We start from the raw sequence: 25,085 nt of genomic DNA on the forward strand, positions 1-25,085 counted from the left end.
TTTATCAGTCAATTTATTACACATTCTATACATTTTTGATATTCATATAAACAAATTAGGTATATACATTAATACATAGGTATTTATTTTATAACATTACAAGTTAAACAATTTTAAAAAGCATTACATTGACATTGGGAAAATGTATTCATAACTTTTACAAATTGATTTGAAAAATTTAGGAATCTACAAGTCTTTATTATTATTTTTTTGGCTTAAAACTAAAGGTAACCTACATTATTTTTTGGTTTTTGTGAGTTTTGCTTGGTTTTTTCTTTTCTTCTTTTTTTTAGTTTTCTCAAACTGCTCGTTCGAATCAATAGAATCGGAAAGATCTGATGAAGGATGTTGTTTGTTGTTTTTTTTCGATTTTGTCTTTCGCGTTTGTACTGCGGTCGCCACAAATCCGCTTTTGCGGAATCTGCTTCTAGCAGTTTGATCACATTTTATTGTGTATTGCTGGTCACTTTGTATTGTCGTGTCAATGATAGTAAAATTAGAATTTAGGCTCTCTGCCTTAGTTACAGCCGTTCTGAAAACGTTTAACTAGGTATAATGAATGGTAGAACAACTGTTAACAATAGTAGAATAAAATTTTCAAAATAATTTAATATAGAATTCGAACAATTATCTGCATCCACAATAAATAGTAGAATAACTTGGGGCTAAATGTGTGCATATATCATATGATTTTCATTAAAATATCAATAAAATTTCTTGGTGTGGTTTTAATTTATTTAATTTGACCAACGAGCGCTTTTGCCGAAGTAGGCATCTTCAGGACTGGTTAAAAGCGATTGTTGGTCAAATTAAACAATGTAAAACTTAATCAAGGAATTTTACTGTCATTTGCATGGATGCTTTGGAGTTTTATCAAGAATTATCTACACAATGTGCCTAATATATCTTTAAGCAACTAGGCGAACAAAATAATAGTGGTGCACCAAACAGCACATTTTATGCAGTCAACTTAATTTAAATTTATATTTTGCACAAGCCAGGAATATAAAAAAAAACATTTTGTAAAACCGTCCTATTTAAAAAAAAAGTTTTATTCATTTTGTAGTTAACTAAGTCATTTAAATCATATCGCTAATGGTTTCAGTGTCTTACATAATACTTATTTTATAATTTACATCTTTTTTTCATTTTTTATATTGTGAAGTAATTACTACAAATGGTAACTTCAAAATCAACATTTTTGAGTTACCCATTAAAAACACATATTTGTATCTTTCTCCATGAAGCCGTGATTCATTAAAATCATATTGTGGGGTAATTACTACAGCTAGGTAACTTCAAAATCAGCATTTTTGAGCGAGTGCAAGTTGTGATTCATCGAAATCAAATGATGATGATTTGAATGCATGACTTCTTTATTTGCTGCTTTCATGGAGGAGGAAAAAAATGCTTTCTAAGTGGGTAATTCACAAATGCTGATTTTGATGTTACCAATTTGTAGTAATTACCCTGCGATATCACGATGATTTGTTGTAGTAATCACCCCACGACGTAATTTGCCACATACCTAGGTTTCTTTTTCCAGGGTCTTGAAATACTTTGATTATCTTGTGTTAAATATTCATTCACAACATCTGATAACTTTATTTTCATTTTTGATTTGGATTTCTTTGATTTCACCTCATCCTTCCGTATTTCTTTTGTTGTATAACTGCTTTCTATAGCCTCCAGTTTCTTTGAACAAGATCTACAATGAGGAAGAAAACTAAATTTACTATCCAGATTTCTGAATTCTCTGTGGAATATTTTAAAACATTGTAATTAAATGACTTTAATTATGTGCCACTTTATTTTATGTTATTTTGAGAGATATTAAAGATATTGAAATTTGTAAAAAAAGCCGATTCTAGCCGAATTCTAACTGATAATATTAATTTATCAATATGTGCGATAGGTATATTTTTATAGGTGTAATCACCTAAGCAGAGATTCACTATCGATAGTATAGTTACTCATCGCAAGATTAGAAATGCCCCAGGAAAGTGGAAGGTATGAGTTAGGGATGTCTGACTGTACTCCGGTCCAAATATTCTTCTTTAGTGTTGATAATTTTATTTGCAGTTCCGATGGTTGTGATCGCCTTGACATTCTTGCTTCAGATATACTTCTGCAAAACACATTAAAGGTATTTTTCATTTTTTAAATTGTTTTGTTAAGTTTAATTGAAGTATTAAGGACTGATAAAATTACGGTCGTGAATAGCACAGATTGCTTAATGTGAAATTAAAAAAATATATATGTTAATCTCCCTAGGAATTAAATGTAGATCCCTTTGTGTAAGGCAAGCGTCTTGGCCATTACACTGTGGGAGTAATGCTTTATATGAATGCTTTATATGAATGTATTGTAAAAATATTTAATGTGTATTTATTGAAAAATATACTATGTTTTTTACTTTATTGGTGGGAAGCAACGAAATTGATGCCATGCTGGAGACTTAGATTTTGCATTGTCTGTAATTCCAGTGAAAGATGTTAATGGCCTCGGTTGATTTCTCATCGGACTAGTGGAATATTTTTCTTTGTCGGAAGGCTCTGGTGATTCAAATTGCTGAAAATAAATTGGTATCTAAATATTAATACAGCTATACATGAGGTATGTTGAAACAAAGACTGCTGGTAATTAAGAGTTATATGCAATAAATGTTTTTTTTATTACTTTTCCCAGACTGCAAGGATAATTGATTATTTTAGTTAATAATTTTTCCAGAAGTATCTCTCTGTGTACATTTTATTGTGAGTAATAGGTAAATTATTTATTTATTTAAAATTAATAAAGAGTATTTGTTTGTTTTATAGTTAGTTTTAGTTCTGTAATGTAAAGGAGACTGCCATTATTTTTGCGAAACTAAAAAAAATTGAGACAAAAATGTTTGAGACATTGCCTGCTGCCAACTGCCTACAGTTGTCAATTGTACTATTGAGTAATTATATATACATGATATAGCCATTACCATATCTAGCTCATTTCAGACCAATGGTGGCGATTGCCGTTTTGTTTTAACATGCCTCACGTATTTATGAACTGATTTACTTATAAGAATATTATTCAAATATTCTTTCAAAAAAACAAACAGCAACACTTCTTTCTTCAAGTCGTTCAGAGTAAAAAAACTTTTCATGCTTTGTATTTATTAGAATAGGTACAGTAAAACATTGTTATGTACCTGTGCTGGAGTTACTTTAAGCTCTGGAGGCATTCGCTTTTTATGTTGGGACTTAGACTTCCCCGATGATCTAAATTGTTTGTGGATTCTTCTTACCGGACTAGATTCATCAGCTGTATCTATATCTGATGAAAACTCTCCAACGTCACTACCTTGATCTGTAGTCAAATCTATTGTAGTTCGATATATCTAACAACAAAACAAATGCAGTAATTTTAGTAAATTTTAATTTACATAAAAAATGTGTTTTTTTATAATTCTATAAATACTTACTGGTAAAATTTCTCGTGGTATAGGTGGGTTAAGTTTGATGGTTTCTAGCTTGGGACGATTTTTTTTCAGGGCCTGAGATAAAACATGTTAGTATTAAAATTGAGCGTCATGAATATTTACTAGCTAGATAAACCTTCTGAAAATATGCATACCCTTTTTGATTTTGTGATTCCATGTGGTAAAACAGGAGATGGTGGTGGGACATGAAAATGATTTGAAGCCCGATTTTCTCCTTTCATTCTCGATTCGTTTTCTGAACTACTACTTGATGTGTCACCTTCGTCACTGTCAATGAAACAATAGTTTTCATTAGACTTTCCAATAATGATGTGGTTTATTTACGGAAATGAACATAAGTTATTTACCTGGAATAATCAGAGAGGTCGATGTTAGTTGGTTCGTCGGCACTCGAGCCCTCCTGTAATAATCGGTTAATGATCTTGTTCCTCAGTCTTTCTTTATTCGGGTTTTCATCGCAGAAGTCTAGTAGGGTCTCACAAAAGGCCCGGCCGAGTCCCTCGTAGTCCTGTGTGGTGAAGTGTGTGGCCACTCTCCCTCCCAGCTCGGAACCCCCGAATGATGCCTCCATAGTATAACTGTTGGCTACACCCATCATCCACACCACCACGCGACCCGTCCCCTCTTTGCTTCGCTGTATTCTAAACTTACAGCTTTCAAATGAAAACTGAAATTGATCAATTATGTATTATTGTGCACATGCATTCATATGACGAGTTGTTCTAAAAATGGTCCAAGTAATCTTGTAATATTTCCTACCTTATCTGCACAGTTTTTATGTAACATTAGTGGGAAGACCTGCTCGTGAAGTCTCTTATCTAATCCTCTTCTGTTCTCACATCCGTATATAAAAACATTATGTTTTCTCGAGTGAGCGTGTAAATCACAATACATCACTACTCCGCATTCCTCGATCAACCTATGAACAAAATTGTTATTGCATTTGGTGTGCTTAAGGAATCCTTCATAAAATATTTTTTTGTATTATGTTAGTTTACCTTCTTATCATTAATTTTGTGTGCCAAACAGAAGGATAAGTTTCTCTAATAACAGTTCTGTATTGTCTATTAAGATCTCTTCCGGTTAAAGAGCAACGATTATTTCCTACAATTACCTAAAACAGCCGTATTACGTTAATTATTCATATTTATTTACACTCTCCGAACAAAATTGGTATTGATAGTAGATCCTTACTCCATCTGGGTTCAGCATTGGAATAAGTTTAAAGATAAATTTCTCTCTCAGCTCTCTCGCTTGGTTGGAATCACCCGTTAAAAAGTCCATAAAACCTTTCATCATCCAAGATGAAGGGGTTTCTCCGGGATGAACTCTTGCTGTTATAATAATTGCTTTCTTTTTCTGTAATAATATATATATCTTGGAAAATTTATTTTAAAACATTACATGCACATTTATTTTACTTATACAATTTTCAATATCACATTATAATTTTATTTAACAGGCGGATAAAATAAACTCCCCATCTTTGTTACCAATGTTATTATCTAGGAAATGTTACTTGTAGATCACTGAAAGTATTTTGGTAGATAGTATTTGTAATTTTGTTTAGATGAAAACTTTGATGTTTTTAACAATAATGGGATGATATTTAGATTTTTAATAAATTACGTTTTTAAAATTCCCTTTTGACTATCTTAGTCAAAATAATAACTTAAAAGTGAAAAAAATATTAAACATAATAAATGTATAGCTAGGCGCCGCATGTCAAATATTTTTGTTTTTTTAAAATTGTGTTGTGTGATAACAACTTAAAATATTGCGGACGGATAGATGAGGGGATCAAGCCAAATAGGTCAAATGTGTGTACTGTTTATGAAATTTGTTCTATTGGTCTATATAAATTAGTTATATTTTTTATGATTATATTAGTTTAAATTGTTTATTATGTTAACTTTGTTAAATAGCCAATTTAAGGTATGTTTCACATTTTGTAAAATGTTTCCCTCGGCACGGGACACCCCAGTGAGGGAACATTATTCTGTATTAAAAAAAGAATACAAACAATGTAAAAGTATATATAAATAAAATTTGTCGTTGACTTTCATAAATTAAATATATTATATCGTCGGTGATACTTTAATATCTGTTTTTTTTTTAAATAAATTTATTATAGGGACTAAGGGCCGTTAATTTTTAACTATTGTTTTTTTTACTCTAAATAATGATAGTTTTTCTGATATTCTACTGGTATTTTTGGTTGATTAAAGTCGTAAGTAATAATATACATAAACAGAACGCTTTTTAGAATCCACTGCCGAAAAATTCAATTGATAGTTATGGGGGTATTGCAGTATCATCGATGATATGTGGCTTTTGCTTAGGCAGGCTTTGCCTACTTTATGAATTGAGTTTTTTATAATGAATTACCTTTAAATTGACATCATCTAGGTACTACATATTCTTGTTATAGTGTCAAATTGCCTTACCTTTGGGTCGCTTTCATTCGGTGGAGCTGTGACAGTCAGATAGTAAACATTGTTTCCTGCCAGTGTTCTACACAGAAGGCGTAGTTTGGTGAAAGTGGATTTAATGGGGTGATTTTGTAGCTTACACAGGTAGTCTTGTAGGTCCGAGTAGGTGTACGGATAACAGTGAGCTAAATATACTTCGTCTCTATCATTTGGGAATTCTATATTGAAGGTCAATGTATAGCTCGGATATTGTTCTTCTTCTTCACACCTTGAATGGATTAAATATAAAGTTATTATTATGGATAACTTACGTATCACCATTTTTGTAATGTTATTTTATCTTTTATAAGATTTCCATATTTAAATCATCTCTACGCATTACTGAGACTTAATATGCTGTATTATATAAAAATAAATAAATGCTGCCTACCTCAGAACAGATATTTATTATACCCAGTGAGTATAGACAGTATCTAATGTGTTTGCTTATGATTTAATTTTACATAATTGTACTAGGTACATCTAAATTAACTTAATTGTACCCCTTTTCACTGTTTTGCAAACACAAAATATTGTATTATTTACACAACATAAACGCTGATTTTCGGCACTGAATTAAAAGCCCCCTAGGGTGCTTTACAAAGTGATTAAATTAATATTTATTTCTATTTAATTAAAAATTTAAGCTAATATTTTTAGTAAAACAATTTATTTTGTTATCACATACTACGGATTTAGTCAAATGATTAAGATACGTGTAGGTATGTCATATTGTAAAAAAAAATTACGATGTTTATTTTAATATATTATAATTATAGAAAATATAAAAAATTTACTGTACAAGAACAGATCATAACCTCAGAGTAATAATGCGCTACAGCTATAGAGACACTATTTCGCTCTATTGTATAGAATAAAAGAGTTGTAAATTCTTGGTTTAATAGCATACATGTAACCGACGCTTTCGTCGCTGCACTTGCGATTCACGACCTTAGTACCTACGGCCCATTGTTTTGCTGTAAACTATAGCTAACTTCGTGATTGATAGTCCAAAAGTGATTTTTGTCTTTATGGGCGGCTCCATCGTGTTTTTACTGAGATCATAACACACATTACATGCTAATTGAACTACATTTGGGCATTGGGAGTTGTTTTACTTAATGCAAGTCTTAACTTGGTTCCACTGTCCAACTATTTTTAGTAAAATAAAACCTTTTGTACTAAAAAAGACAACATTAACTTACGTGGGGTCATTTTTGTAGTAAGAAATATTTTCAGCACATCGTCTCCACCCGATAGATTGCGTTTCAGCATCCTTCTTGGAGTACATGAGTGGTCTCATGCCTTCATTGTATAAACTTTCTCCTTTAGATAAATTGACTATTGAAAATCTGAAATTATTTTTTCCTTACTTAATTAATACATAATTATTTAATTAATACATATTTTCGCAATGTTTATGTGAACATAACAGAAATTAATGGCGGTAAAATAAATTTATTGCATCAGTCAGGGAAAATATTTTTGAGAAGTAATATGGAAGTATAGGCATCAACAAGGCTTATGACCTGTTGGTTTAAGTGACCACTTTACGCACTGTGTAACATTCACCATTCTACCTATGTTTAAACATCCACGATTCCCCAACTCTTCCATCTATTGACATTTGTGAAGTAAAAGAGCTAAAACCTTTATTGATGTGAATGAAATTCATCTGGCTGAATCATTTCACCTACTAGGCAACGCCTGAAAATACAAACTATTCAGTTTTTATCCTTTTTTTTACCAGTTAGTTTAATCAGCAATATTTAGAGTATGTGCAAATGCTTGTAGACAAGGATGATTTTTATTGAGTGTTTACTTAAAAATTACGTATTTTGATATTCATCATTATCATTCCCTTTCCGCACCTAATGGTGCATAGGGCACTGTATTGGTACACCAATCGCAGCGTATCTTGGTATTTTTTGCTACATGAAGGTAAGATGATTAGTCTTACGCTTCAGGTACCAGTCCAGGGACTACGAAATATTTTGGTGTGAAAACACCCTTTTAAATAAATAAAATTAAACTAAGGAAATGGAGTTTTTCTACTGACATTTCTTTGTGGAACTGCATTTTAATTATAATAATAAAAATACTTTATAGTTTTATTCCACTTTTATTTATAATTTTTTAAATATTTTTTTACTAGTGACCGGGTTTCCTCGTGACCGACATCGTCCGACCAGTCTGACGATGTCGGTAACGACGAAACCCGGTCACTGGTAGAAAATTTCAAAAAAAGTTATAAATAAAAGTGGAATAAAACTATAAAGTATTTTTATTATTTAATTAAATAATAAATTAATTTTATTAAATTGAATTATTAAACAGTATGTCTCTAAGTTTTTTTTCAACTGTCTGAATTCCAGAATATTCCGTCTTTTGCTTGATGTAACACGATGTTACAGCACCGCCCCCAAAGCATTTTTTTAGCACAGCATTTAAAAAAAATAAAAATAAGAGAGATACCTTTATCAAGTCTTGTATTCTATGTAGGCTCATGGGACATCATAGCCACGCAAGAGTTGAATAATGAAAAATCTTAATAAAATAAAATAAAATAAAATATACCTATAGGTAGCGTCCTTCCTTGTGTTAGTAACTCTGAAGTAAAACCATTGCATGTGTCGGTTGGTATAGAGATCAGTCCTCAGGTACAGTTCGTAGTAGGTGCTGGTTATCTTCACGGCCTTGGCGAGGTTACCGGACTCGAACCGAGACTCGAAGTATAGTTCGTCTTCGCGTCCACTACTGGAACACCCGGACAGGAAGAAGCGGCTTCCGCCCACGCTGGAGCGACTGAACTGGAAAAAGTCATATGTCCTTGTATTTTTGTCATCCATTTAGTGCCTTACTTATAAACCTGGTATAAAGTTACGCCTGGGCGTAGTGGCAGAATAGGGATGTTATTACCATCCTTATTCAACTATTATAATAACTTATTAATGAGGATAGTTTTTCCGTCCGTATTTTACCACTACGCATAGGCGTAACTTTATACCAAGTTTATGAGTAAGCCCCATAATATTTTACCCGGTACCATGAAACTGCACGAGCCTTTTTATCCTTTATTGAGTTAGACATCCACAATGCACAAATTAAATTGTATAATACAATTTGTTCAATCATAATTCCCTTTTTTGAACCCGGTGGTCCATAGGAAACTGAATTTGTAAACCAAATGCAGCGTATTTTGATCATCTGTTACATGAAGATAGGTGATAAGTCTTACGCTTCAGGTGTTTAAAATCAATATTTCATATCCACCCTGCCAGGAAGCCAACCAAGGACCTCAAGAGTGGTAGGCGAACGCGCCAACCATTACACGACGAGGCGGACTTTTCTCCACTCGATTTCTTTATTCAAGATTTTTACCTGAGAGCAGCCGTCGAGTCGAAAACACTCGTCCACGGTTCTGGTTCTATTTTACATGCAGAACTGTATTCTTCGTCGGCCTGGACACATACAATTTATTCAACAGCAGGAAATATTTCATTGACACGCCCATAATTGAATCACAAAAACAAAACAATAGTTTTAAAAATTAATTAAGACAATTTGCTTTCGGCAAACAAAAAAATATTTTTCAAAATAAAGAAGTCCCTGTATACTAAATGTAATTAAATATTTGTATATAACCACTAACCGACTTTTTTATGTCTACCGGTTTCGAGACGTACCCGTCTCTTCGTCAGGATACCAATTAAATCAAACATGCAAACCAACATGCAAAACTTACTATACACATTCACCATAGTTGTTGCACAAAAATATAAAACCAACATATGCATTTTAATAAGCACATGCACTGATTAGGACAAACATGCATGTTCCTTCCAATTTAATGCAATTTCTTCCATAAACCCCTTCCCCTCCCATACAAAAAAAACATTGGGATAAAAAACGTGTTTGACCAACGAAGCGATACGCACCAGGGATGGCATTCCAAACGCTCTCGCGCCCGTATTATCTCGTGTATTTACATACAAAATACACGAGAAAAACTGTTTTCTCGTACCGCGAGAGTGGTTCAAAACAGCACCCCTGGGGTGAAAACAGTTTTTCTGTAATACGGCCGCGAGAGCATTTGGAATACCAGTGCCTCGATTTTGAACGCTATCTTCATATGTATATATCGAGACGGTATACTTAACTTCTGTACAATCTGTATCTTACCTCGGTATGTTCTACCTACTTGTCATATCGACATCATATGATCGAAACAAGCCAATGGAATGACCGCAAACAATTATTCCGCGTTCCTTACGCCATTAACATTTAAAATAGTTCTCATTTATATTTTAAATAGGCTTCTGTAATAAAAACTGATCACTTCAAAGCGATTGTAAACTCCAATAAATCCCAATTCAAGCAAAAAATGCTCGCTTGAACATGAATTTTGCATGACTTTTGGAAATCACCTAGACGGTACACTTAACGATCGTCTGTATGTATCTACCGATCTGTACCGATCGACTACAAAGCCGACCGACTTCTATAACGTCTCGATACATACACTCGGAAAGATAGTAAAACAGATGGAAAAAATATAATAACTAAATTATTTTTTTAGAGTGGTAACTTTCTGACGCATTTAATCTGTGTCTGATGCCTAGATACTCTTATTTGTTAATAGGAGAGAACCTAGCGACATTATTTCTACATCTAGGCGTTCGTTTTATTAAAGTGACAGTTATGTCGGAATTTAATTCGACTTCAAAACTTACTTTTTTCTCTCTAATATTTTTAATAGGCTTTTAAGAAAAAAAGTGCCAACCTCAAAACGATTAAATTTTTTAATAAATCATAATTAAAAGAAAAAATTCTCGGTGGAACAAAAATTTTGACACTTTTAATGCGTAGATAAACGTATCGAGGGGTTCTAGACTCGTCGGTATAAAATGATGTACTTACATCATAACTTGATTGTGGGGGGTATCGGTACTATACCTTTATAGTCGGTCGGAAGACTTTTATCTTCAACTATGACGTCATACTAAAGCTATGTCATTTTAGAGCGTAGATATGTGTACCGTGACGTACGCTTCCCCTTGATTCATATCGATGTACCTACCCAAAACTTGAAGGTGGGGGGTTGGTAGTATATCTTTATAATCGCTAGAGGGAATTTATCTTCAACTTTACTGTCAAGGTGAAGGTATGACGTCTTTATTTTCCCATCATAATCGAGGCCCTTCTGAGACGCAGACAAGGTAAGCGACTGGGTAGGGGAGGAGTAGGGGTTTGCGGGAGGGACACTAGTCCGAGAAATTAAGGATTTACTCCATTTTGAGACTGTAAAAATAAAATAAAAATGCATTTTTTTTAGGATTTTATAAAAAGTTTACCATGAGGAATGTTCCTCTTCGCGGTCTGACCCTGAAACGCCGTGTATCTATAACATTGAACATATTAGTAATCGGTATTTTGATTGCTACTCACGTAGTTGACCGCACTCATGGGGTAATACTGGAACATGACGGTACCGGATTCCTCCCCCACGGGTTTGGGCTGGAGTTCGCGACCGGTCCGGGCGTAGTAGCACTCCGGAACAGGGGGACAGTATTCGATGTGGTTTACGCGTTCTTCCAGGACCTATGCAATATAATACCTTGAATATGCGATCTATAATTTACCCGAGTCGATATTTTTCATGTCATTGAGAGAATCGGTTATTTATTTCTAGTTTCATATTATTTTGCCACACAGTGCTGATATAATACATATAAATATATTTAACAAAAAACATGAATCTACCAGCACTAATAGGGAAATATCACTTTTTTTACATTTTTAAAGTATAATAAAAAATATGATTAAGATACGCTGCGATTGGTGTACCAATGCAGTGCCCTATGCACCATTGAATTCGGAAAGGGAATGATGGTATTCAAATAAGGGGCCCAGCAGGACGTAGGTATATGTTCCAATTAGACCACTGAAGTAGTGCCCTGTAGGTGTAGATAAAATAAGAATAGGCTAAATTTAGATTTGGCTAATATCTATCGTACATACAATACAATAGGGAAATATCACGTTATTTTAATTACATTTTTAAAGTAATATAGGTCTATGAAATACTCTCCATTAAAAAAAATTTTTTTTGCTTTAAAAAATATTTTTAAATTTATAATTTTGAATTCCCAGAAAACGGTCATTCCATTGGCCACGCCCCTAATACGTCACGATTCATGTTTATTTGTTCCTGGCCATTGAAATTTATTTAGAACATTATCACGAATCTTGACGTCACAACAACCAATGCCAAAGACGTCGCGTTTGTCTAGCAACGTATTTTTATTAAATTTCTTTTTTACATTTATGTGTGAAAACATTTCTCTACAATATCCATATTATATATACAATATCCATATTTACAATCTCCTTGGTGTCTGCTCAGGTTTTTAGCGGCTTCATGCCACTCGACCTTAGAATCAAGGAGCTTGCAGAAGCTTATGAGGTCAAGAAGAGTCTCACTCTGCAAGACTTGCCAACTGACAGGTTTTATCAGGGAACCAGAAATTTTTTCTCCCTTCCTCATCCTGCGGAGCGATACCAGATAGACTATGGATTCAATGACCAAACGCTGCCTGACATGAAAAAGAATGAATTGAGGATCTTCACTGATGGCAGTCTCTTAAATGGCAAAGTAGGTGCAGCATTTGTACCATACGATGGCGTAAGAGAACTGCCTGCCAGGAAGTTTAAACTCGATCACTTTTGCTCAGTATTTCAGGCTGAAATATACGCTATTAGAGAATCTATAGTTTACGTTTTAAAAAAACCGCCTAATAGATGGAAACATATAACGATTTTGACAGACTGTAAATCATGTATTCACGCGATTGCGGATCGTAATTCGGTGAACCCAATGGTCATGAGTATACGAACTGATATCCAGATATTAAAAAATCGATCGCAAAATGTGTACATTGGCTGGATTCGAGGACACTGCGGAATAATTGGCAATGAAAGAGCTGACGAAAAGGCTCGGGAAGCAACATTAAAAAAACAGTTCCTGATTTTGCTGACTTTCCAATAAGTTTTGCTAAGAGAAAAATAAGAAGCAGAACTTTTCAGCTCTGGAATAATCGCTATTTAGCAGAACCCACAGGAAAGGTAACAAAAATGTTTTTTCCATCTATTTACCATGCTTTTGAATTCAGGAAACTGCAGCGTGCAGAATACGAACTTACACAAATCCTGACAGGACATGGTGGATTTATGAGTTATTTACACAGATTCAAAATATCTGAGATCAACACTTGCCCATGCGATGATGTTACTCTCCAAGATGTCTCCCATCTATTGATGCATTGCCCCTTTTTTAGTCTGCAGAGAATGCAACTGGAGGCGCGATGCAGAAGTCTAAATGAGGATTTACACGATGTGCATGTAGTGATTAGTCATAGGGACTTGTCAAGAGAAGTATCATTATACATGACAGATATAGTGAAGGCAATAAAAGGTATCAATGATAGCAGGACACCAAATGCCGAACACTATTCAAGTGGATCGGAAGATCTGTTGACGAATAACAACGGTCCGCCTTCTTCTGACGAGTTTTCTGTGGTTTCCTCTTGAAACAGGTCACAGCCGAAACATCTTACCGATTCTTACATAAAATAACGTAATAAAGTTTTTCATTAAAGTAAATTTAATATAAATTTAAAAGAAGAAAAAAAAAAAAAAAAAAAACACAAATTTTTAAGTAAACAAATAAATAACTATCGCTTTGAAGTATATATTAACCTTGTACATTACAAGCAAGGTAAAATAATAATGCAACTACATATAAAAAATAAAAAAATATATCCATATTGATTTTGAAAATACAGTTAATTATTCTAAATCCATTTCATATATTTTATCTGTATTCGTAGAATGTGATATTTCCCTATTACCTACATAACACAATATGCGTTTCAAATTTCTAACAAGGACAGCAAAATGTTATGAGAATAGGTACAAATGATACTATCATTTGTGTTAGTGTTGTGAAGCGTAAGACTACTTAATTATTTAATCTTCTTTTAACTGATCGGAATATGCTGCATTTGATTTAACAATGCAATGCCCTATGCACCACTGGATGCGAATAAAGGTTTGAAGATGATGTTATTGTTTACCAATAAAGCGGCTATATCAGGATGTTAAAAAGACTTAATAAAAAAATAAAAATATGCATGTAAAAACCAAAGTGCGAATTTATAAAATTTATGTCCGGCCGAAATGAGATACGGAATTGGATCAAGAACAGACACAGCTAAAACAAAAGTACTGCTTGGAACTGCAGAAATGAAGGCATTGCGCGCCATTCTGGAAAGAACGCCGAGACACGGCACACGGTCATGGTGAAGCCTGCAACGTAGGAGATATCGTGAGATGGGGCAGGAAAAGGAGATGATTCTGGCGCGACCACGCGGAGAAAACAGACCAACAGACATTCACACGTGGCAGCAAACAACGTCCCTGAAGATACCCGCCAACCAGGGGCGCTATGCTGAATCTTCTCTACTCTAGAGAGCGATTAATTTGGGGATTTTTATTTTTTGTATGCGTTTACACTTTGCTTCATATCTGGCCACACTGACGATTAAACGTCAAATAAATATGAACACGTGAAATCAAACATGATGATTTTCATTTGGAACATTATTGCGACCTTAAGCCAGGCGTCAGTCAGGCGCCGTGGCGTAGTTGGTAAGACGGCTAACTGTGAAACCGGCGTCGCGGGTTCGATTCCCGCCAGTTGCAAGAAAAAAATCCAAGAAATATTTTTTTCTCAATTGGTCTGGGTGTTGTGGTGTATTTTTCATTACCTCCTTCCATATCCCCTCTATCCCACCTGCTGAAAAGTCTCAAAATAGAGGCTTAGCGGGTTATTCCTTTAATAAAATTTTAAAAAAGCATTACCCAAAACACTTGATTAGGTTGAATTGACCAAACCGTATTGCTTTTTTTCGGTTTTTTTAACCGTTTTATATATCATTTGACGTTTTATCATCAGTGTGGCCATTATATGAAGCAAAGAGTCGTTGCATTCAAAAATAAAATCCCCAAATTAACCACTCTCTAGCGGGTATAGAAGATTCAGAATACCACCCCTGGAAGACCTTTAAAGTGGTGGCGAGACAGTTGGAGTTCGTCTAAAGCTAGGGTTTCCTAGGACAGCGGTGCCCGTATCTTAACGGCCGTAGTGAACGGTGATGCGGTGGACAGCCGTCGTAGTGGTGACTAGAGAGTGGTTTTATTTTTTAACGGTGTTATCAACACCATTTTTATAAGAAACCACTCTCTAGTCACCGTTACGACGGCTGTCAACCGCGTTAATGTGCACTACGGCCGTTAAAATACGGGCACCGCTGTCCTAGGAAACCCGAGCTTTAGTAATCAACAGATCCTCGGATCTACTGCAAGATAAATAAGTTATTGTTTTATGAGCTTGGAGTGTGGTATGTGGAGTGAAGTGTGTGTTATGTGTATGTTATGGGAGTAGATTTAGTTTAATTATTGAAGGAATGTGACTAAATATGGAATAGTTTTCCTAATATGGAATACCATAATTTATTTCGAACAAACAGTTATGGTGCAATACGAAACCATATTTTATCTCATTTTAGCATTGCATTTCTTTATCTTGTCATTCCTGAGTTTTTAGTTTAGGCAGTGATAGAAAATTTTTCAAGGTACGCGAAAGCTAGATAGTTTTCGTTAATTTGTTGAAAATAATACTATGATTATATCTTCAGCTTTATTTATATCAATGAGACTCAGTTTCCGTTTCTAACGGAGAGGTGAGTCGTTGAACATTCCCAAATCGTATACCATATATTATATTCTCATATTTTGAAAAAATACTGATTGCTCTTCTGATCTCTCTTCTTATAGGTTTTTTTTAAAACGTGGTTTGTATTATTAATATTGTCTCTTCACCGTAAACATATTTTATGTGTGCATGGGTGTCCCATTGACAAAACTAATATGTATATAACTAAATTATAATATAATATGCTGTTTGTTTTTGTTAAATAAAATAAAAATGTGTTCTCGCTTTTTGACTGGAGAGTTCGACAAATATACATTTTTCTCCGTCACAGAAGATCGATAGAAAATATTTTAAAATTTTATTTATTGCTGTGATAATTTTGCTCGTTAAGTATTATTTTGTTTTTTTACACATTTGGTTCGTTTCATGGACTGGCCTTTCCCAACAAAGTAATTTTAATACCGTGTGTACTTGTAAATTAAAAAAAAATATTGAATCACCCCGTCAAATCAATTAATATACGTAAGCAATGTGCGAAATGATAGGAGATAATAAAGGCAGAACGATTATTTCGATTTTTCAGCTAAAGAAATATTATCTATTTTCATTATTATTAAAAAGTTTACCCGGAAATCTTGAAATGCCCACAGCTTAACTAGGATATAGAAAACTTAAAAATAAATATAAAATTTATATTCGAAGCACTGCTTCGTAATTATTAATTAATTGTGAAAATAAATCTATTTTTCTAAATTTAATGATTCATACACTACAACTTATTGAGATTCGTTGTTTAATAACTTTAGGAATCTTATTTTCAACTTATGCAATATTTGTTATATTATTTTGCAAATAAGCTTAATGCTGGTGTATTATCTTAAAATATCTTATTCTCATTATTCGGACATTATGATTATTAAAGAAATGCTTGGAAATTTCTATACCGAAAGACCAGCGACAGTACACAGCACCATATTGGTAGGTACGCGTTTGTTACCAAGTTGAAACTATTTTTAACTTGGTATTGTATGTGATTTTGAGGGGGTAAAAATGAAACGTCTCCCGTGAATAGTGCCCGTGTACAGCCTTGTACCGATATTTTATTGTACCGTTGGTATCTATTGAAAAGCGACCGATAGCTTTTCATTTGCTCTAGGACAATGTATCGGTAGCGAGTTTAAATTTTCCATTTTAGCTCCTCAAAACTACGTAAGCGAACATCGCTCAAAAGTTCATCATTCGACATTTATTAAACAGTTTGTATGAACGGTATTGTAAAGAATATTACATTTTAACGTGTTTCTCATCACGAAGCGTAATTCATAGTTTATAAAAATATACAAATGATAGTAATTTCATTTCATTACTAACTTTCCCCGTCAGAGGTTTCCAGGGATTTTATAGACTGTTTGTTCCTAATAACTACATTTATTACCTTTCAAATTCTCGAATTATGATGGTCCGGTATATTAGTCCCGTCCCATGCGTGTTTTCGGGCTTAGTATAGACACCAAAAAGCTTTTCAAAATAATTTGGTTACGGTATGCGATAGTTAGTAGCTAATTTGTTGATATTTCTTTGTTTGCACTTTAGTAAATGACAAATCAAATATTCAAATATTTTTAATCTAATGTAATACAAGCATTAAATCTAAATTGATTTTTTAATAAATAATCCACTGTGCCTCCATTTGAAGACGCTCGGCAGCAGGCGAGAAATTAAAGAATGTCATAAAAAATACACCACAACACCCAGACCAATTGAGACAAAATATTTTTTGGATTTTATTCTTGCAACTGGCGGGAATCGAACCCGTAACGCTAGTTTCACGGTTGGTTCAACGACCAACCGAGTCAATTTTAATGTATCCCTTAGTTATTTTATAAATACGAACTAAAACATTTTGTAAATGGTTAAAGGCTCAGTGTATGTTTGTAATTGTATGCTTGCGTTATTATATTATCATGTGAGTCTTTGTGGTAACGTGTAGTTAGTAATATTGAGTTTTTCTACTGACATTTCTTGGTGGAACTGTATTTTAATTATAATAATAAAAATAAAAACACGTAGTTTAAAAGTGGAATAAAACTATATACGTATTTTTATTATTGTTTTTAGTAAATTAGTGACCATATTGAATATTAACAAGTAGTTGAAGGGTGATATTTCTGCATAACTTTTGTTAGCAAAATGAAAGTCATTCATGACTGCATTATGTCATAATAAAGGAATATATTTTACCTGGCATTCTGTCGGCCATCTTGCCGATTGCTGATGGCTGTCCAGTTCTCTGGGTAGTGCAAATAGATCTCTCGGTTCCTTGAGTTTGGCTATGGTCCTGAATGTTTTGGAGTCGGTGTTAATTTCTATCTGGTTACTTTTAATGGCCGTCTCTAGGTAATTACTAATATATGCGCCTGAAAATAATAAAATACTCGATTACTATAAGTTTTTTAATGTGATGGCTGATATTTTAAGAAAATCGATAGTCGGCGTCGTCTAAAATAACTTGCGAGAAAAGTCTGAAATATAAAGTAATAATATTATTTTTTGTATTAACTCCCAATCATTCCCATATATTATTCTTATTAATCTAAAGTTGTTATTTAGTTTAAATCGATGTGTTATTTATAAATATAAATATTCAATTTATCAGAAATATCAGTGTTCACCAAATTGATAAAACGTTTTTTTCAGAAGTATATAAGTCGGCCGAAGATATTTATAAAAACTGATTTGAAATGAATATTGTTTAATAAAATAAATAAAGACAACTTTGTTCCTAACCACTTATTTTTTATTTTATCTACAGACCGGTTTCAAAGCTATACAAGCTTCTTTATCAAGAATAAATGTTTAAAAACAAAGTTGTTTTTATTTATTTTATTATAATGAATAACCACAAAGTTAGTGCTTCAAATCTAAAATTTATTAAAGAATATTGTTGATTTTTAAATACTTAACAAGTCAAACAAAGCCTATAAAAACATTTATCTTTTATTTATTTTATTATGTATTTTTAATTTCCACTCCTTAAATAAATGAAATATACATTTCAACGTTATTTAAGTAATAATAATTATTAATTGACTGAAATGATTATTTTTAAGCAATTATTATTGCATTGTTGGCTTACTCACTACTACTTACTAACTATTTCAGCCAATGACATTTTTACTAAAAATATTTCCATAAGCTCAGTAGTTTACTATTTACCTTGTGTATTAAATGGTTCAATTTAAAAAGAAACAAACATGATTAATTTTCTTCGACAGCGGGTAATTATAAAAAAATATTTATTCACAATTGAAAATCATCAATAATTAGTGAAATTTTGAAATAACAATATGAGCTTTTATCAAAATACCAATTTTGTGCAAATATTTACATATTATTTACTTGTTTATAAATGCACAATGTGTGTATTTGAAACGTAACCTTAGATTTAAGTAGGGATACGTATGATTTCTGCAACAAAATAATGTTTTGAATATTTAATAACTAATAATTCAACCCGAGTGATTTTACTACATGATCTTCCAATAAATTCCGTAATATACGAATATTATTATTATCTTTGTTTAAAAAAAAAGTACCGTTTCTTCTATGTACGAACCATCAAAAACACCTAATCACTCCATCACAATTAGTAGATAATGTCCATACATAATGAATAACTTTGGTGCAGAATTTGATAAATCTTATTTTCTGTACATTTATCTTTTTCAGTAATGATTTATGTTGCCAATAGTCCAGCTACGCACACAAAAAAACGGAGAATTTAAATGTTATCACCTTTGTAGCAAATGGGAAACAAGGCCGCTTGTAGTTCCTTAACTCGATGGATCTCCATTATCTTCCCGCACATTGCTATGGTAGCTTTATCAGGGCGATAAACAACAGTTCAAAATACTTGCGTCAGAAATGATAATCCGATTACTTCCCGAAGGGTGCTGATACGATTTTAAAAAAATAATTAGGTGCATATACCACGGTTATGTAAGCTACAACTTGGTTCCTTGTTTTTATTTTTTCCCAACTTAGAGCGCGTAAATGTTCGTTCTGTTACGCATCAAATATTTGAACCAACTGAAAGTCGACCTTTCGAATACATACGTTAGATTTTTTCTTATTAAGCTCTATTTCCAACGCCACTCGCGTTATCATATGCACGATTTCGTATCACAAGTTGGTAAAAAGTAGTTTTTCACTAGATTTTATTGCGATGGCGGCGGTATTTTATTTCTACAGTTTAATTTATTTGAAAAGATACGAATGTTAGAAAGTTTTACAGCATAAAAGTGAATCGATTTAGAAGTCTCGCCGCCGCAGTAAGCTGCTCGCTATCCACCATAAGGAAATACACTAAAAATATTATGCATTGCTACCTTCCATCCACATTATACATCGCTTCCCCTCACAACTTTACTATAACAGGTAGTGTGTTATGCTTATTAGAAGGGAATGAAGGAAGAACAACGCCCCCCGAGTTATAATATCCCAATTGCAATATCTACTTTCTTAACTAATTTTCTGAGGTGTATATTGCTTAATTAGCGATAGTTTATTACATACTTCAATTCTCAGATTGAAACCAATATACTTCATGAAATGCTATCTTTATATATATAATCCCTCTGTACGTGTGATGTCACTGAACTCCTCCTAAACGGCTTAACCGATTTACGTGCGGTTTTCAGAGAAATATAGATCTTTGAGCTGTGCGTGTTCGTAGATATTAAAATCTTCAATCTAATATGTAAAAAAAAAATAAGGGGGCATTAATGTTTTATTCATCGATTTACCAGGTAAGATAGGAAAACGAGTACATGTGAAACCAAAAATGTAAGAACAATCTGCTGTTAATTTATTTTAGTGATTAAACGTTCATACAAATTGATTCGTTTATTAAAGGTGACACTTTGTACATTTTCGTGTTACGAGCTGTTACAAAATCAGAAATGTTTTCACCCCACGCTTAAATGTAATTCAAACGAATAGTTTCCAAGTTTGTTGTACCGTCAGTAATGAATTGCAGGTTGACTTACTCAGATATAGGTCAATTGACTGGGAGAGTTTGTAGAATCATTCAGGAAGTAAATACAAACAGATTATACATTCACCGTAGGGTTGTTTTCCTTCTCCCCTCGCGGCAAGCTCCCCTCCGTTAGTATTCGGGAGCAGGGAGTACCTAATACACGCGCAAAGCTTTCCCGACTGTTCAATTTTCTCCGCATTTCTTTATTTAATACAAACTTTACCAAAATACGAATCCTCCTAAACTAACATTTTTATGGTTATCCCATTTGGATTTTATTGTATTTTGGACATGTTAATTCAATAGCTTCTTCCGTATCCTTTATTTTGAAGCGCGTAAATTTGTATTCACGATTTTGCTTAATATTTTTGTGAATATTTTATCATTTGACTGCTAAACGTTTTGCCAAAAGATTTGATTTAATCACTCGAAAAGGCCAACTTTTATGGCGGGTATATATTATACATCTCGGGTATGTTAGAAGCGTTTCGTGACAATCGCTAGGCCCAAACGCTCGCGAACTCATCAAATCCAAATTGATACGAAAAAATGTGATTTCCCTCTAAAACACGGAATTCACTTTGATTCTTGTGGTTTGTTGCCTTGATGGGGTTTTAGTAGAGTTCATTGGCTCGAGCGTCGAGCGGGTCGTAGCTCTCACTAAACCCCGTCTGAACGCCTTGGTTTTTACAGTATTTGAAAGTGAACCCTTTTCCAGGGGTGAATTTAATCAGTTGACGTCAAATTCATCATGCTGTAGATGTAGCTGTAGATGTGTTTGATGAAATATTATCAATTTAGTAAGTTTGTATGTGTATAGTTTTCCTTGTCCTGTGGCATGCTGTATGCGTGTGATACATGTTATTTCATTACATACATCGTACTTAGGTACCTCTATGTATATTTTAACTCGTCTAATAACAATATTTTTAGTTTTAATTACAATAATTCACTTGTCAGTTTAGTTTAGGTACCTATAAATATATTTTTAGCTAGATGGCAGAAATAACTTAACCGCTTCAAGCACGCAGTCATTTTCCAACGTTCAACGTTGTCCCTTAGATTAAATGCTTCATAATTTGAGATAAACTAATGTTTATTTCTTAAATTCGTATTTTTAAAACGTAAACTTTGGTTTGATAGACCTATAAATTATGGCGATTCATTAGCATACTTAAAAAAGACACAAAACATCTGACAGGCTACGCGTCGCGGCGCAGTTGCTTTCACGGCCAACTGTGAATCTGGCGTCGCGGGTTCGATTCAAGAAGTCGACAGTTGCATGAAAAAATCCAATAAGGTTTTTTTCTCAATTTGTCTCGGTGTTTTCATAACTTTCATTCATATTCTTTCTTTCCTACTTGCCGAAAAGCTTTTAAAGTAGATGTTCAGCGGGTTATTCCTTGCAAAAAATGCAAGAAATCGTATAGAATAAACGTGTGTCGAATATTAGCGTATTTAGATCGATATAATCCATCACTCATTTAGATCGATATAATCCATCACTCATTTAGTTTTTCGTTAAAGTTTTCTCTTTTCTACACGAAAATTATACTCACTTAAATATTACACTGTAGTTGTTTTAACATATGTACATATGTATATTTTGTTATATTTAAACTATCATACCTCCTACAAAAAAATGATGTAAATGAAATATTTTACTATGTATTTTTCATTGTTATTATTATTATCGCTTAACACAGGCACAGCCTAAATAGCCTTAATAAGTTCATAAATATTTAAACGAGTGTAATTTTGAATTAATAAATAAATAAATCTACTGTAGTTGATACTAATTTTACCTCTAGGAATAATATACGCTATGTACTCTTAATAATAATTTTTATATTTATTATGTATGTAAGTTCCTTAAAATGTTATTTTTTGTTGTAGGTAAAAATATAATTTTGATAATGCTATTTATTGTATATATTTATTGCATGAATTGGTATACATATTTTATACCAGGGAAGGTATATAAAACAGATTAGAAAATGAATACGGAGCGTCCTCTGGTAAGAATAGTCTTCATTTCAGCTCAGCCTGTTTTAATGTTTCGTTTTCTTTATCGCATACTTTTCAGTGGACTTTTTAATTAATTGGAAAATAGAAAGACACAAAACATTATAAAGTACTTTCTTCCTGTACAAACATGAATAGTAAATAATCGTTTGCAAAATCCGTTCGGTTTGACACGCGAGTTTAGAGAAATATTACAATTTAATAAATATACGACTTACTGCTCGCCACGAACTCCTCCAAGGTTTCTTCCTGGTCCCGGTCGATTCCTTCTTGCCTCTTCAGCATTTTCACTTGCTTCATTTATGGCATATCAAAACTAATAAATATGTAAGTCATTAAAGTTGGAGATAGTTCACCTTGATTAATTTTACATCGACGTTTGATAAGTATTGTTGACATTTATTTAGTAGATAAAAATTTTAAAAATAATAACACGGGGCATGTTGAATGGATCGCGCCTTTTTCCATTTGAAAGAGATCGGTTACTGTTCCATTGTTCCGGGTTATTGAGGAATGGGTTGTAATTTCCCTTGATAGGGGGTGTCACGTGACCGCCACAATAAGCAGGCGGGAACCGTCCGCGTCCATACCTCGCGGGGTTTGGCGGAGCTTTGGCTGATAATATTTTCATCGCTGAAAACAGCTGAAAGCTTTGCTAATTCAGGGAACTTCAAGCGCTTGTTTCAATTACTGTTAACTTGGAATTTCGTCCTAGTTTTATTATGAATTTGACTCAAATAAGGTTTCTATGGAAGGGTTATGTCGGAAGTTCGAGATTCGTAAAATAAGCCCATTATTCCTTACATTTTTACAAGCATATTTGCAGCTTGAAAATGCTACAGGAAAACTTTTCGTAGTTTTATAGTAGATACCGTGCGTTCGAATGTTTTATGGCCCAGATTAGTGTGTTAGTTGCCTGTCGGTCGGCTCAGTATAAATAGTTTATTTTATTTGTGTTATGTTACACATAAAAAATATATTTAATCGTTTGAATGGACTGTAACCTACCCTTAAGGACGATAAAATATTATTCTTAGTATTTTTTTATTCTTCCAATACTTAAATTTGCTGGGACCATATGGTATTACAAACGAGGTGATTTTCACAAAAATGGCGCCTTATAAATTATCCAACTATATATTTATTTATTTAACTTTTTGTACATAATGTTATTTGTACATTGGCGGGCTTATTGCCAAATGGCAATTTCTTCCAACCAACCAATAAAAAAAAAGTTTTATTTTTATAATTCAAGTAACAGAACATAGAATAAAAAATCAATAGAAAAAAAAAAGATTAAAAAGTTAAAAATATATAAAAATAGAAATAAACGTATTTGTTTATAAATTACCTTAAATCAAAACTATTACTCAATGGGAAAAAGGAAAAAAGCGGAAAGAGGAAATAGGAAAGGAGGAGAGATTAAGGAAGAGAAAGGAGATGTTTCTGTTATATACTATTATCACAACTAGTTTCGGGAATGCCAATACTTTCTCATCAAAGTGTGTAGTTACACTCTTTGATAGTATTGGCTTTTCCAAAAATAGAATTCAATAATTTGTGTAGTGCTATAATTTAATATCCTGTTTCAATACATAATTTTGTTGGTCATTAAATTGAAAGAAACGCTTAAATTTTTTCGGGCGCCTTACTGAAACATTTACACACATTATATTGACAAATGAATGCCATTTTTGATTTGAAACAATTTCAATATTAGCACGCGCTTCTTTCGTCAGTTAACCGAATTGTCCCGGTTTCCGAATGAACGTTTTCTTGTCTTTATTAAGCGGGTGAAGGGATATCCGCATATTGTTAATGCATGTCATGTCTTGTTTGTTTCGAGTAAGCCAACAATCACCATTCAGTATTATCATTGTGAAGTATTTCATGGTCGCCTTTGTTGAGCGATCAAAATAAATATTTAACGATAATGTACCCACGACAGAAGTTTGCTGACTAGGTACTATTAATGGTAAAGTCGATTTGTATTTTCAAAGTATTTTCATTTAAAAAAATATATTTTCTCGTTTATTTAATACACTGCCATTATTTTGTGATTGTACCTGCGTTTATTTAAGAATCACGAGATGTTTCAGAGGTTGCAAACCTTCATAAACAACTTAGTTATTTTTACATTCCCACCTTCTTCTTCTGGTGCCTTGCCGGGTCCCCCTAACGTTGACGATCACTGCAGCGAAATAATTTCTACGCTATTTTTTTATTTCGCAGCCAGGACGACTGCTTATTGGTGTACTCGCCGTAGTGATTCCTGGGAAAATACCTATGACCAGAATG

At 33.1% G+C, this 25,085-nt stretch overlaps 2 protein-coding genes across 2 annotated transcripts in view; one reads left to right on the forward strand and one right to left on the reverse strand.

Moving 5' to 3' along the window:
* Nadsyn (NAD synthetase) overlaps nt 1–25,085 on the forward strand; it is a 65,587-nt gene that overhangs the window by 399 nt on the left and 40,103 nt on the right. The window contains exon 2 of the mRNA XM_088227544.1: nt 2,083–2,146. The gene's annotated coding sequence lies outside the window, so the exon portion shown is untranslated. The remainder of the gene's footprint in view (nt 1–2,082; nt 2,147–25,085) is intronic.
* Nucleotides 107–23,404, reverse strand: LOC148280956 (cytosolic carboxypeptidase 2-like). The gene is made up of 17 exons (XM_088227541.1): nt 23,006–23,404; nt 17,966–18,141; nt 11,398–11,550; nt 8,527–8,759; nt 7,155–7,301; nt 5,926–6,178; nt 4,673–4,837; nt 4,477–4,592; nt 4,238–4,397; nt 3,826–4,145; nt 3,613–3,745; nt 3,461–3,532; nt 3,188–3,376; nt 2,417–2,571; nt 1,940–2,128; nt 1,529–1,708; nt 107–532 (listed from the first exon to the last, which is right to left on the reverse strand). Exons 1-17 carry the CDS (start codon nt 23,085–23,087, stop codon nt 238–240), a joined length of 3,018 nt encoding a protein of 1,005 aa, XP_088083667.1. The 5' UTR covers nt 23,088–23,404; the 3' UTR covers nt 107–237.

This window comes from Micrasema longulum, unplaced genomic scaffold, assembly GCF_059751315.1.
Source record: "Micrasema longulum isolate JH-2025_06_02 unplaced genomic scaffold, ASM5975131v1 h1tg000509l, whole genome shotgun sequence".
In the NCBI taxonomy this organism is placed as follows: domain Eukaryota; kingdom Metazoa; phylum Arthropoda; class Insecta; order Trichoptera; family Brachycentridae; genus Micrasema; species Micrasema longulum.

Coding starts and splice junctions, on each gene's coding strand:
- LOC148280956 (XM_088227541.1), bottom strand. CDS start 23,087: ATGAAGCAAGTGAAAATGCTGAAGAGGCAAGAAGGAATCGACCGGGAC. Junction 4,838..5,925: donor CGAATGAAAGCGACCCAAAG/GTAAGGCAATTT, acceptor ATATTATTACAG/AAAAAGAAAGCAATTATTAT. Junction 533..1,528: donor CCCTGGAAAAAGAAACCTAG/GTATGTGGCAAA, acceptor AAACGTTTTCAG/AACGGCTGTAACTAAGGCAG.